Source organism: Megalopta genalis, chromosome 7 (assembly GCF_051020955.1).
Source record: "Megalopta genalis isolate 19385.01 chromosome 7, iyMegGena1_principal, whole genome shotgun sequence".
In the NCBI taxonomy this organism is placed as follows: Eukaryota; Metazoa; Arthropoda; class Insecta; order Hymenoptera; family Halictidae; genus Megalopta; species Megalopta genalis.
This window is the reverse complement of record NC_135019.1, coordinates 11,376,104-11,391,960: the sequence shown is the minus strand read 5'-3', so window position 1 is coordinate 11,391,960 and position 15,857 is coordinate 11,376,104. Positions and strand designations below refer to the sequence as shown.

The 15,857-nt window shown below is 43.4% G+C and overlaps 1 protein-coding gene across 1 annotated transcript in view; it reads left to right on the top strand.

Moving 5' to 3' along the window:
- Window positions 1-15,857, top strand: part of LOC117229197 (kin of IRRE-like protein 3) — a 376,701-nt gene that overhangs the window by 304,386 nt on the left and 56,458 nt on the right. Inside the window, exons 3-4 of the mRNA XM_076523448.1 lie at window positions 4,031-4,214; window positions 6,755-6,890. Coding sequence (XP_076379563.1) covers window positions 4,031-4,214; window positions 6,755-6,890 — 320 coding nt within the window. The remainder of the gene's footprint in view (window positions 1-4,030; window positions 4,215-6,754; window positions 6,891-15,857) is intronic.

The following is a 15,857-nucleotide window of genomic DNA, read 5'->3' as shown; positions in this document are numbered from 1 at the left end:
AAGGTCAGGCAAGGATCGTTCGATTCGGGCGCGACCTAAAAATAGTGATTCCCGGTGAAATCGCGGACCCAGCTCAAGGAGGATTTACCATGGGCAGGCCAGTCGGCCGGGGATTACGGGAACTCGTTAACCGGCTAATGGCCTTAAATGACGAACGACCAAATTTTTCCGGAACGAACGCGGTACAGCGTCGAATCCGGGAGAGTGTGTGCGTGTGATTGTATGCGAGAGAGAGAGAGAGAGAGAGAGAATGTGAGAGAGCGGGAGAGAGAGAGACCCGGTTTCGCAGCGCTCCCAGACAATATACAAGAAGTATTACAACGACGGTCTCGATAAACGATCAGCCGAGCGGGGCTGAAGTGAAAACGGGCCTGTAAAACAGGTGGGGATGGCTTGGGGAGAAGAGAGTGGCTCGGCTGAGTAGATTATACGGGCACCGTGGAGAATCGATCCTTGAATTACGGCCACATTATGACTGCGAAACTTGCTGGGGCCGCACTTTCCTGCCGGCGGCGAATTAATCTGCGAGAAAGAAGGGAAGAGCGGCTTCCAGTCTCGAAGCCGATGATTCATTTCGATCCGGAGCGAACCGGAGGACACGGCGAGAACGAGAGGAACGATCGCCGATTAAGCGATCGCTCGAAACGCTGACACACGCCGCGACGCGACGCGCCGATGCATATCGAATGTGGTCTGGTCCCGATTCTCTAGATAGAAGGACTGAAGCTGTTTGCTTACGCTCCGGCCACCTTTGTCCATCGCAATTGCAAAAGTAATCCCGCCAATACTCTACAATTGATTTTTAACCCTTAGCGCTCCGCGCGTTTCTCGAGTACTGCCTACCAGCAACTCCGGCATATTTTTGGAGCGGAGCGCCTGAGATAAAGGAAGTCTTATTTTAAGTGGAAAAGATTACACGTCCTTGTGAATGCACTGGATTTTATTTATTTTATAAATATACATTTTCCTATTGTAAATAAAAGATAAATTTTAAGTTTTGTAATTCACCATGGTGTGATATCTTTGGTAACGATCTCTCATGTGCATTCTGAGTTTACTTGGACAAGTGTCGCAGTATTCACTTTGCCAAATAGAGTTACTAGATATTTCTTTCAAGTTTAGAACATTTTTCGCGTAATTGATGGTTTCGTCTATAATTTCATTTACCAATTCGTCCGTGAAAAATAATTTAAAATATTGTATCGGCTGTTCAATGTTTGTAGGAACTTGTGGTCCAATGACCTGTGGCAATACACTAAAAGGTATTCTGTCTGGAATATGTAATTCTTCCGTAACATCACGCCGTTCATCCAAGTCTTGTAACGAATCTTCGCCTCACTTTCAATAATTCTCATTCTTCGTCTCTTTGGTGGTATAATTTCGCTACTACTACTCGAAGTGTCAGAATCATAACCAACATTGTCTTCCACAATGTCTTTTAACTCTTCAAAATCAAATACGTCTTCGGTACCACTCGGCTCTAAATTTTCATTACAATATTTATTTTCCTCCATGTTGCTAACCATAGAAAAGGTCAAAAAATGGTTTAATCGTAATGGTACAGACTTAGCACGTTTTAACTACAGATAACAATTGCTAACGCCGACGATAACGTATGCTAAAAATATTTGGCTCCGCAGCGGAGCCTTCGGAGTTACGGAACAAATGACAAATGTCTCCGTAGCGGAGCCTTCGGAGCGCTAAGGGTTAACACATTGCGGACGGATCGTGAAAATTCTCGCGTTTTGTGTTCTAGAGCTTGCAGCCAAGAATTGTCATTGTTGTCATTTAAAGCGAAGCGATGTACAACCTAATTGGCCACTGAATAATGATAGCTACAAAACTACTGGTCCGCAGCGTATTAACCCCTTGCACTGGGATTCCATTTAGAGCTGCGTGGATTTGCACGTCTGCGTGCTTAATAACTTCGCTGATACAAACGAGACAATTTCCATTTGCTCTAATTCCTAGACTTTGATAACAGAATACAGTAATGTCTCCCTAACTGACGCTCAGATTGCGCACAAAAATGGACAATTCGGGAAAAGGAGAAGCGATTATTCGAGCCTTGTAAACGTAGCTCTGAAACGAAATGCAGCCTGTATTTCGTTTCAGTGTAGAAAAAATTAGTAACGTTCATATTTAGTAGATCGTGTACGAAATTTTTGTCACCAGTCCGTCAGATCTTTATTAGCCAAAGGATCAAGACAGTTATTCTCTGATCTTCCAGTGTACGACTAAACATCCCTCGCACGTTTGTTAGTAATAATTATCTTCTATCGTGTATCTCCGGTTGTCTTTCTTGAACGTATTGTCTTCGCTGTAGAGTGAAACTGCAGGAGTTCCTTGAATCAACATCGATCCAATTGCAATTGTTTGAAATCAAATTACATTGCCGTTGTTTACGTTGACGTAACAGTTGGGTACAATGTTTAGTTGCTAGGAAAACTATCCGCGCCGGTAGACGAGGGTTGATTTTTATCAACGCATTATTGAGGCGATTCGGTTGTTAGGCTGGGCGTCTAATAGGGGTAGTCGGTTTACAAAGACGAGGCCCGCCAGCGATGGTGTTGCAAAGGGTTGAGAATGGTCTACGAAGTGGTCTTTGGAACTACTAGGCTCTGGAGGGATGGGTACTTAGCGAGCCCATTAAGTACTGCGTCGCGTCTTCGTGATTGGGACACTTCAATCGCTGTATTATTGTGGATCGAGATACTACAAGTGTTTGCTGTAACTTCCAGCACCCTTATGACGAGTGGACTGTCGCTGCGAACACCGTCTGACCATGTCCCATTAACGCTTCAGCTGCCGCAAAAGCTTACTAATAAGTTCTTCGATCGCTGTGCTTCGTCCAACTTCACAGAACCGTTTCTTTGAACACAAGAATTTTAAACAAAAATATTGGATTATATTCTGAAAAATTATTTTAATTAACACGTTCACTGCCGGGTCTATGTTTTGAAGAAATCTGTTCCGGACGCCAATATTTCTTGTTTTCAAGTAAATAAATAATGATAAGTAAAAGATAATAGTAAGTACGAAGTAATAACGAGTAAAAAACAATAGTAATAAGTAAAAAGTAATAATGAGCAAAAGATAATAATAAGTAAAAAGTTAACAATGAGTAAAAGATAATAATAAGTAAAAAGTAATAACCAGTAAAAATAATAATAAGTAAAAAGTAATAATGAGTAAAAGATAATAATAAATAAAAAGTAATAGTGAGTAAAAGATAACAATAAGTAAAAAATTATAATAAGTAAAAAATGATAAATAAATCCTTTTCTTTTGATCTACCACGAGATAACTCGTGGTAGGCAATAAACAGATTGGCGTGTAAACAATCGCTATTCTATCGGAGCAAAGAATGCACTAACTTTTAGAAGCCTAACCACAGTGCCAACCCTGTAACAATTGAAAGTACCATTTAGTTATGCGACTGCCTCAAGAAAAGACACGTTTCATGAACTAGTAACACAGCTATTCGCCCTCAAAACGTCTCAATCCCTACTTTATCGGAGCCCGTGAAGGGGTACAAGAGTTCCTTACGACCGCACACTAACTTCTAGAACCTTAAAGCCAATGGTAACTGCACGCCAGCTAAAAACACCGTTCAACGAGTTTACCATCCGGGGAACATTCGTGTTCCATCCGAGCGTATCGTAAACCGGCGAACTCGGCCGGGCCGAAAGCAAGCAAAGAATGTGTTTTTTACGGTGAAACGATCTCGTAGCCGGTAATCACTGTAACACCATAACAGCACCAGAGAAACGTGTCACTGTGTAACGAGCAGCACCGACGCGGAGCAAATTGTTGGGAGGGGGGGAGGGGTTAGAGAGGCAAGGGATAGCAAGCTCGGCCGCGTCGGACGCAACCATGAATGAAAAAGCCGCTAGGCGGACGGCGCGCGAGGGTTGGGCCGGACCGGAGGAAGGGTTTAAACTGGGTTAAAGGGTCTGTCGGGTGGTTCTAATCGATTGATCGGCGCCGCGGACAGCAAGAACTGATCACCGCAACCGAACTGTTTCAGCCGATCGGCATGCATTTGAATAAGTACGAGTGGGTCGGCTCGCCGGACATCGGCGACTGCTCGTTGTGGGTGCGATCCGCGTCCCTGGATTTCGACGACGGATTATGGCAGTGCCAGGTCACTGCCAGCGATTTCACCACGCAGGACGCGTTGGCATCGAAGCCTGCGAGGCTGGTCGTCAGAGGTAAGATTCGATTTCATCGTTCCTTCTAATTCATCCAATTATGCCGGAAAGCGGCGATCTTTGTACCGCTCTAACTTCGTGGAAAAAGATCGCACGATAATCTATCTTAGCTCGTTTTAAAGCGCGAACTCTCTGCTTTCACGTCGCTGAACTCGTTTTCTCCAAGGTCTTATCTTATCGCTGCGAAACAGAGTAAAAAGTTGAAAATTCTCGCAATTGCTCGAACGCGATGCAACAGAGGAAACATTCCCCTTCAAAATCACTTTCCGAAAGTTGATCTGCGATTTTCTTTGTATGGTTTTATTGTATTTCGAACGGAAACCGTGTCGTCGATTTTGCTAAAAAAAGAAAAAAAAACAATAGAGAACACGGGAACGATTGTGTGGAGTGTAAACAATTTTTTTTAGCATCGCGTCAAAGCGATCTTATAGAGGGCGGTTTTCCCTTTACAACGACCTCTCGAAAGTTGACCGAGTGATTTTTTGCCACGAATTTATTGTGCTTCAAATAAAAACTGTGCCGTTGTATTGTTGAAAATAGAGAACGAAATACAGATGAGGATCCGAACGGACCCGGGCACCGCTACTAGAGTCGTCGAAAACGTACTGCAGTACGAAACGCGCAGCTTGTAAAAATTCCCGGGTTTTCAATTTTGATCGTGTCGGATATTCGGGTAGCGTTAGCGAGGAAAAAATTGCGGCAATCGCGAGAGCCGAGCTCGTTGCATTCCATCGCGTGTTATTCCCCATTGTGCCGAGATTAATGCTTCACCAAACCAACCAATCCACGGGGCGGCGCATACGCTGTCGTTCAAAAATATCTGGGCTCTAAATCCGCCGCGAAAATGGAAACGAAAGTAATTATCGTATAATCACCGCTATGGTCGACTTCGAATGCATCACGGCCGAAACATTCGCATTTTATTCTTCGCTGGAAAATCCAAGTTCATTAAATTACCGATCAGATATATCTGAACAATGGCGTGCGCGCACACACATACACACACACCGCGGATCGGTGTAAAACGGCGAAACAACGGGAATCGGCGAAAAATCGGGCGCAATATCGAAAACAACATTATTCTCCACAACAACTTTTTGCCGGCTGAAAATCTGTTGCGCGGGCGCCGATAAAGTTGCTCGTTTATCGATAAAACCATTCACTTTTATTCTTCTGCGTCCGAACTCGGCCGCGTCACACTGTCCGGCAACTGTTTTTTTTTTAACCTCTTTCGATTATCGTCGCGCACGCTGTTCTCGTTTTTCGACGCTCGATTTACAATGTCGAGGTTTGAAAATCGGCGTAGCTCTTGACACCGGAAAGTTCTGCGCCAATTTCACGTGCCCTATCTATATTCTCGAAAAAAAAAGGAAAAAATATACACTGAATTCTTTGCTGCTATTAATTTTCCATCGCTGGTCCAGCCCTCGTGTTAACACGATTTATTTTCGTTCCTCGAGAAAGTAGAAACTCCAACAATTTTTTAACGGCAAATCGAAAGTATCCAGATATTTTCGGTCACATTTTTCTCGTTGTAAGAAACAAAAAGTGTTATTGTCTAACGAACGAATTTATTGCTTCGATAATTTTGAGTCAAGTTAAATTAACGCAATTGTATTATTTATTTCGTTTGTCGCTTGAACACTTTGACATGCCGTTGCTTCAATTCAACACTGAGATATGTCTAAATAATGAGGTTTAAAGAAAAAAGGCATTCAAAGTTTTATTTTCCCTATAATAATTTGGTAACTATGAATGGCAACCAACTATTGCGCTTAATACAATAATAATAATATTTCGGATGATACAGTAAATTCTCCCTAATTGACGCTCAGATTCTGCAGAAAAACGTACAATTTAGGAAGAGGAGATACGATTGTTCGAGCCTTGCGGATCGTTTTTATAGTTGTTGACAATCGGTAATTACAAAACCGGGCCGCAAGGCTCGAATAATCATATCTCCTCTTCCCAAATTGCCCATTTTCGTGCACAATCTGAGCGTCAGTTAGGGAGACATTACTGTACTATTTAGTATGAAATAGAGAGAGAGAAGAATATCTCTAAATCACGAATTTTTAAAAATGTCTCGGTATCGAATTAGAACAACGATGCGCAGATTACATTTTAGGACATAAGTGGAAATGTTCGAAAATGTGACTACGATATGAGCCGTTTATTTTGAAAGTGGCATAAGTCACTTTACCGTGATGAAAAGTGGTGATTTTTTAATGTTTATTCGAAATTATTTATACCGAGAAAAATATCAGTATCCTGAGATAACGAATACAAGTAAATCTTCTCGAAAGTTAGCATCCATGTTTTTAAACGTGTCAAAACGCAAACCCTTAAATATATCGACTTATGCCACTTTCAAAATAAACGGCTCGTATTAAGCCACTCGTATCATCGAGCACATTTTTCACGGTTCGAACGTCGAGTTTCGTTCAGGCGAGCACGCGCTGTTCGAAACGCGTCGCGCCGGATGAAAAATTGAACGGGCGAATCGGCGAAATTAACCGGCGCTAATTTTCTCGTTGCAGTCAGCCCACAGCGACCGCAGATAGAGTACGCGGAACGTCTCATTCTGCCCGGCAACAACGTGACAGCTCGAGCAGGTGAGATCGCTACGCTCACTTGCAGCGCGCGGTATGGGAATCCTTCGCCTCTAATTAAATGGTTCGTAATCGCTGCACCGTTGGTTCCGTACTACTTAACCGTTTCGCCGGCGACCCCTCTCGTAGCGACCTTTTTCTCCTCCCCCTTTGGGCCCACCCTGAGAAATTCGGGCTGCGACGATCGATACCATCTTCGCCGCTCCACGCTGCCGATTTCGTGGTCGAACTATGCCGCTCTCTGAAACGCTCCTTCGTCTACCGAAAGAAACCGGTTTACAAAAGCCAATTTGACACTAAATCTACCGATCTCTAAGAGCGATTAACGCGTTGCTTTAGAAGAATGACACGACCGAATTTACTTAGACATTTCGACGTTCTTGTTACCATCGTTTCTTAACACATTGCGGACCAGTAGTTTTATTGCTAACTTTGCCCAGTTGCCGGTCTACGTTTCACACCGCTCCGCTCGAAATGACAACAATGAAGATTCTTAGCCGCATGCTGTAGAACAGAGAACGCGAGAATCTCCTTGATACGTCCGCAGTGTGTTAAGATAGAGCCGTCATAATTTCAAAATCGTGAAAATAAAAAATGAGAGACCGATTGTGATAGGTTTAGTGTTAAGTGCCGAACATGGAACTTCTGTTTTGTATCTTATTTTATATCTGCATATGACTCTTGACTCTGGTTGCTGGTAGCCTTAAAATCACAGGATAATCGAGTTATAATATATTATATTAGGGTGTCCCATAAGTTCTTTCCTTTTTTCTGATGCGAAATGATTATACGATATTTGTTGTGTAAGCTTGATTTATTGAGTTATACTGCATATGAACTGTTATGCTCTATTACCTTCTTCCATCTTTTAGGAAGCCTCGTTATGCCGTCTTTCCAAGATTGTCGAGGCTTATTTGCAAAATATTGATCAGAGCGTGTTTTTATTTCGCTTACGAATTTTTAAACCATTTTTCACGGAGAGAATTTTTTCACGAGAAGAACAAGTAATTATCGAATGGAGCAATGTCTGGGGAGTACGGAGGATGAAGTATAACGTCCCAATTAAACTGCGATAATTTTTGTCTTACGACCAACGCAACATGCGGTTTTGCGTTGTCGCGATGAAAAACGACGCCGCATCGGTTCGCCAATTCTGGCCGTTTTTCTGCTATGGCGGCTTTCAATTCATCGAGTTGATTACAATATTTAGCTGAATCGATCGTTTCACCTTGAGGAAGGAGCTCCTAGTAGACTACACCTTTCCAGTCCCACCAAATGCACGAAAGAACTTTCTTCGGATGAAGCCCTGGCTTCGTAACAATTGAGGGACTATTTCCTTTTAACCAAGTTCGTTTTCGAGGCACATTTTGGTATAAAATCCAAGTCTCGTCTCTAGTGACAAGCCTCTTTAGGAAAGTATTTCTTCCATGTCGTTGGAGTAGCAAATCGCACGTAGAGACGTGGTTCATAAGGCTGGTGTCAACACCTATTGTCGGTGTGGAACTTCGAATCGATTCACACATCTCATCTCGATTAAATGCTTATGTACCGTTGACCTGGGCATGTTAGTGGCATCCGCTATCTCGCACACACTATATCGCGAATTTTCAGTGAGCATATCTTTGACGAAGTCTGTATTCGTTGTTGTTGGGCAGCCGCTGCAGTCTTCATCTTGCAAATCATAATTGCCAGCTCTAAATCTCTGAAACCAATTGCGGACTGTCCTAATAGTCGTAGAATCATCACCGTAAACGGTACAAATCTCGTTTGCAGTGTCCTTTGCCCTATCACTTTTTTTTTAAAGCCATGAAGCATAACCTGCCGCAAATGCTTCTTTTGGCTATCCATATTGAACGGCGCAGAAAATATTGGATAAGGAACTTTGTCGCCAACGAAACATAATCTAAAAGAACTATGGGACGACTGAAACCGGTACCCTAAATAGCCAAGAGATAAGTCTGCGTGTTTATATAAACAGAGCCAGTTAGAGTCATTCATAGCGCGACGCGGAAAGAACTTATGGGACGTCATGGAACTTATGGGTGTCATTGATGCAGTGATTTCATTTAGCAAAATACGCGAAAGGAAAACAGCGTGATCTACAGTGTATAAGACTGTCTCTCATCAATTTTTATTTAAAAAACATTCTAAAAGACCTAACATTGTTAACAGAGTAAATACACAGTACGAATTTTTCATATCTCCAAAAGAACGTGTACGAATATGCTGCTAAGTTCAGCGAAGATTAACGATCAATTTCATTTTTATAAAATAGCATAGAGAAGTCTGAATCCGCGGCTGGTTCAAGATGTCGTAAATGCTCGCGTCGCGAAAAGCAGTTCGCATGAAAATCCAGCATCCGAGACCTCTCGAATCTCGCCAGGTTGGCAAATGAGAGTCACTGAGTGCCAGGGAAGTCGTAAAGCCGTGGTGGGGATAACGCCTGACCACTAACTGTGCAAGAAACGCGAGCACTAAGCGGACACTACTGTATCTTGCATGGTTTGCTTGCTTACTGTAGCGTCGGTCTACCAAGCACAGCTGATGGAATTAGAGCGCAGCGAGGGTGCTGGAGACAAGGTGGAGCAGGACAACTCCATCGCCGGCTTCTCTCTGACCATCTCTTTCCCTCGTTCTCTGTTCGCGTATCTTTCCCGTTTCATTGACGAAACGCTGACCCAACCGGAACCAGCTTTCAGGACCAGCTTTCAGGACCAGCTTTCAGGACCAACTTCCAGGACCAGCTCGCAGGACCATCGATAGCAGCCGCATAGCAAGTTAATCCTTGGCGCACAGTGAAACGAAGCATCTATTTTCCTGGACATCGTCGGTCAAAATTGATTGTCGAAATTTTGTACCGTAACTTAATCAAATGTTTAACAAACGATCGTGGCATCAGAAAACGCAAAGAAATTAACTTTATATTCGCATTGAAAAATTCAAAAATTCCGGTCTTCTTGTCTTCCAGTTGCTCCACTTTGAATAATTATTGCCTAAATCCTATTAGTTTATAAGTGCTCAATGTTTTCCATATTATTGAGTACCTTATTAGTAATAATTTTCTAGAAAATATTTAAACTTAAACCTTATCATTCAACAAGTGTGTAAAATAAAATTTCATTGCACTCAATACTATCATCATTCAACTAATGATTCAAAGTTTTCCTTAAAATACTTAAATCCACCCCACTAGTGGTAAGGTTTCAGGAAGTAGAAAAATTAGCTGCTAATAGCTGCGATTGATAAAATAAATCTAATATATGTGCATAATATACAGGATGTCCCAAAAATGTCTCGTAATCTGGAAATGGCGGGTTCCTTGGATCATTTGAAGCAACTTCTTCCTTTACAAAAATTTTCTCCGGGTCACCGTTAACGAGTTATTAACGAAAAACAGTGACCAATAAGAATCGTGTACGGCTGACGCGAGGCGGCCCATTGGCTCGGCCGGCTCGCGGCAGCTGATCTCGCCTCTCATTGGTCACTGTTTTTCATTAATAACTCGTTAACGGTGCCTCGCAGAAAATTTTTGTAAAGGAAAAAGTGGCTTCAAATGACCCGAGGAACCCGCCACTTTCAGATTGCGAGACATTTTTGGGACACCCTGTATATATGTATACAGTATATTAGATTTATTTTATTAGTCGCAACTATTAGCAGTTAATTTTTCTATGTTTTAACTCAGCTTCCTTCTTCCACTTTTTTGTATTTCCAAAGGCTACGATCGCCAATTAAAAATTCAATGAAGCTACAGCACAATATTTCGACAATTGGCCGATGACGATGCCCAAGAAAACAGGTGTTTCGTTCCACTGTGCGGCGGTCCGCGCCAACTGCGGAAAAGTAAATGTTTCGCATTTCGAAATGAGCGGTTGATTAAGCGGGCGTAGCTCGGCGAGCCAGAGAAATCGCCCCTCCGTCCACAGAATCCGTCGTTTAGCAGTCAGCTGTGCTCGGTGGGTCGACGGGAGTCGTCGGTTTTCAAGAAAAACGTTTCAATGCGTCTAGATTGCGTGGGTGGCCCGTCTCCGTTCCTCCCGTTTCTTCGGAGAACGCCGTTCTTTTTTCAGGGATTCATTCGATTAGCTCGCGCTGTTCCGGGGTGACTTCGTTCGACGGACTTTGGACGACTTAATTCCAGCCCCCGTGTCTTTCGCGCCTCCGCTCCGATAAGGGTTTCTCGATAATCGAACGATTACCGGCTGTAATTACTCGGCGGAGCTCGGTCGCAGACCTCCTCGATCGAACGGCACTGAAACGTACTTCGAACGCGATGGGAAAGCTTTCTTTTGACAGTGTCGAGCAACTTTGCCGATACCTTTCAAATCACTACTTTTCTGGACGTGTGAAGAGAACGTTCTATAACGTTTCAGTTGCGAACGAAGAGCTCACTCGAAACGTAGATTGGAACTTTCGAACAGTTAATTCCGTTAATGTTCGTTTTAAATCGGTTATTGTACGTCCAGATTCGAGAAGTATAAAAATACGGCTTATTTTCGTGATACGTGAGTTTGATATAATAATTGCAATATACATATAGTTACAATATACAGTAAATTCTCCCTGAAAGGCTCAGGGCTCGGAATTGAAAGCGGTACAGTAGTGTCTCCCTAATTGACACCGAAATTGTGCACAAAAGTGGACAATTTGGGAAGAGGAGATACGATTATTCGAGCCATGCAGCTCGTTTTTATGATTGTTGACAATCGATAACCATAAAAAACGAGAAACAAGGCTCGAACAATCGTATCTCCTCTTCCAAAATTGTCTATTTTTGTGGACAATCTGAGCGTCAATTAAAGAGAGACATTACTGTATCGCTTTCAATTCCGAGCCCTGAGCCTTTTAGGGAGAATTTACTGGATATTACAACTATATGTATATTGCAATTACATATTATTGCAATTATTATATCAAACTCACGTATCACGAAAATAAGCCGTATTTTTATACTTCTCGAATCTGGACGTACAATAACCGTTTCTAATTTTTTGCCACGATTCGGAGGCAATTCGAAAACCGCATGCCACGATTCGACGGTCACGTACCTAATACCTACCACGTACCTTGTAGCTCCGCGGTTTTTCTTACCTGACTCACACCCAAACAAATCATTCGGTGTTGTCTTCCGGGAATTCGCGTCGCGTGCCGCATCACACGCTTGACCGACTCCGTCGACCCTTAACATCGATTTACATAGGCGTGTAGGACTAGCACAGGGAAATTCACAGCATCCCGACATTTCCGGGTTTTTCCTTGGAATTTGTTCTCTATTGTGTACGCATTCTTTCATAACAGGCTCTATTTCGCTTTTTGCTCTATCCAAAAATTTATGGATACAGTAGAATGGTTTTACGAGAAATGTTTTGCAGTTTTAAAGTAAAAAAATTACCAAAATACACTACTCAAACATTATTAAAATATAATGTTAACAAAGAATTAATTTCTGTGTATAGTTTGATGCAATAAGTTAACTACAATAGCAATGATTTACTATTTTTTGCACGACAGTGGTACATATTCAGTATCTAGGTATACGAATATACAGGGTGTTCCAAAAATGTCTCGCAATCCGGAAATGGGAGGTTCCTCAGGACATTTGAAGCAACTTTTTCCTTAGCGAAAATTCGATCCGCGGCTTTGTTTCGGAGTTATTAACGAAAAACGGTGTCCAATCAGAGGCGAGACGAGCTGGCGCGAGGCTGCCCAGCCAACGAGCGCACGAAGCCCAGTTCCGCTCATTGGATCGGCCGTCTCACGCCGACTGATCGCGTCTCTCATTGGTCACCGTTTTTCTTTAATAACTCGGAAACAAAGCCGCGGGTTGCATTTTCGCTAAGGAAACAGTTACTTCAAATCACCCTAGGAATTCCCCATTTCCGGATTGCGAAATATTTTTGGGACACCCTGTATATATAAATAACAGTAAGTATACGAAATCCATCGGGGAATCACTAATTTCTTAATTCACGATCATTCAGATTGCAAAGATGCATTTATGAGTTATTTATCCAATATATACGTGTTGCTTGCGTTAAATTACGTTAAATATAACAACAATCCTCGTTCGAAATCAGAATAAATCTCTTATTGTCACGTTTGTGAACTAATATTTTTACTGCTTCGTGAAACTAGCGCGAGTAAAATTGTTTTTCAAAAAGAGCCCGAACAGTAAATAATTACAGTTGAACTCCATTTACACGAGCGGTAAACAATCGGTTCATATAACCGGGGATAGATTCATGTAATAGGAGTCCGCAGCTTGTCCCCGCAGCTTGTACATTTCCGTTCGAATAACCGGGATACAAATAAACGGATTTAACCGTACAAACAAAAGTAAAATCGGCTACATTTGTTTACGTACGCATTAACTAGGTGTTCCCATAATTGGGGTAACTCTGGTCGGTGGTGCGGATAATAGTAGTTGAAACAGAAGTTCGCTTGAATAGGGGCATTGGCCACAATCTCGTTCCAGCAGACGGAGTTCGGATAAGCGGAGTTCGGTACTGTACCGAAAATTTGGAAGCGTGACAGTTTGATAAAACAGCAACAGACGACACGGATCGGTGTATCCGGTCACTTTCGGGACACGATATTCAATGGATTGATTAAAGCGGCTGGAGAGTGGTGCGCCGCGTATGTCGGTTCTTAGGAGCACGATCTAGGCCAGCGTGGGTCGGTTAAACGGCGGGTCCGTAGACGCGGCGAAGGGGATTTTTAAATTGAATTCTCCGTGGAGCTCGCGGTTGCCGTGGACGGGGGCGGAACGGCCGGCTTTATGAATCGTAACTGGGGATTTAACGAACGGCAAGAAGGAGCGGATGGAAAAGAGCACTCGTCCGCTCGCCGCGCCGGTTCCGAGCTATTATTTCGAAGGGGTACCGATATCTCTGACCCCGTGTCGGAGCCGGGGCCGGGATGGGTATGCACACGCCCACGCGCCCTCGTACCAGGCAGCGCGAACCGGCTTCGTTTCACCCTGCGCGAACATCCTCGGCCCCGTAATGCACCGTTGCGGATCCCGCCGATGCTACGCTTGCTCTCTCTTTCTCTCTCTCTTTCTCTCTCTCCTTCCCTCTCTCTCTTCCTCCCACCCATCCTTCCTCTCTCTACCTCACCCTTCGACTCTCTGGCTGCCCATGAATAATCATGATCCATTCCGAGCCAGGTATCCAGACGAAGTTAAGGAGCTGCACGGTTTGCTTGCACCCTCGGGGGCGCAGAAATAACAGAAAGCTCGGCGACGGAACGAAACGGCGGGATAACGGCTCGACGGAGGATGATAAGCTACGCGAGAGAACGTTAATTAATTTATAGGCGAATGGAAAACGAGAGCGACCCCCGCGCGGATCGTCCCGGGGAAAGTTCGACGCTCGTCGGGCAAGTTCCCGGCGCGTGCCGTCGCGGCCCGCGAATTCCGCAACGAGTTGCGTCGCGAACCGCGCCACTTCGGAATCTTGTCTTTCTCTGGGGCCGCGCGTAATTGACGTTGCATGACGTCTGGATATAAGTCGGGCGAGATCGGTGACAGACCGTTCGCGTGCTCCGGGAAACGGATCCTTCTCGCGAAACCGGATCGCTTCTAATCGCCTCTACTTTGCTATTCTTCTCGGGAATTAGGTGACTGCAGGGTAGATAGTTAGTCCAGGATAGGATAACTAATGGATGCTCGAATGTTCTGCAAATGGATTTTGTGGATCAATTGTATTGGACTTAATAAAAACGTTAACGATCTTCGCATGTTCTTTACGCGACTACCTACAAGGAAACGTGTCCCTCTCGAAATCATTTAATTTCATTTGAAAACTTTTTCGCTACGCTTAATGACTATTCTATTCTATTCTAGCTATTCTATTTATTAGCAATATTTATTTATTATAATATTTATTAGCAAACGATATTGCTTCAATCCTTTGCACTCGAGGCTGTTTCAACTTCAAAACTGAGATATTTCTTCTAATGTTGTATTATTTTTGTATTGTTTGCACATGAGAGTCGGTTTACTCGCTCGTACAATGACTACAGTTTTAACAATTCTTTGAATATAAACAAATTTATTAAATATATGTAGCTAATTATATATTACTATTTAATTTATAAATGTTACATAGCAATTTCTAGCGGTGCCTCAGACTCGTCATTCCAGTGCAAAGAGTTAATTGCTTGAGTGTTCATTAGTATAGGGTGGGTCATTAAGGATGGGCCATCGCGTATTATCATCTAGCTTCATGTCATTGTTATCAAGCGTAGCGAAAAATTTTCAAATGAAATTAAATGATTCCGAGAGGGACACGTACTGATGACGCTAGTTTCCTTGTAGGTGGTCGCATAAAGGACATACGAAGATCGTTAACGTTTTTATTAAGTTAAATTTTCATATATTTTCTATTGCATCAGTTGATGAACCTTGATAGTCTTTACAAAAAACTATCAACCTGCACGTCTTAAGAAATCATTGCTTCTGGAGATACGTTAATTTTAAGATTTAATATTTTACCCGTCCCTGTGAGACTGCTGCATTATTCTTACTTTCTCTCGCTGCAACGAAGGGTTCATCCCGTCGTTAATTGCTGTTATTATTACAAGTTAAAATCTCTCCGCCGAGAACTTCGATTTTTATGGTTTCGAGCATGATTTCCGGCTTCGATCCCGCCGCGCGGCGGCGCCTGGAAACAGAAGTTTCGGGAAGCTTTCGGGCGCGAGCGCGGCCCGAAATCCCGCTCTCGGCGGCACTCGAGCCAGAAAATCGTAATTCCCTCGCGACTCGGGCCACATCCCCGCGGAGCAGCGAAATCTCCGCTTTAGAACTCGAGACACTTCGGGATTCCCGAGTGGAGAGGCAAACCCTCGGGGCGATTACCCGCTTCAATCTTTGGTTTCGCCGCGAAGACGGAGCGAGGAAGGAAAACAAGGGGGACGAGGCGATGGAGAGCGTTCGAGAGAGAGAGAGAGAGAGAGAGAGAGAGAGAGAGAGAGAGACGGAGCGTATCAGGGAGGGAAACAGTGGTATCGAGGGGTTGGCGATAGTTTC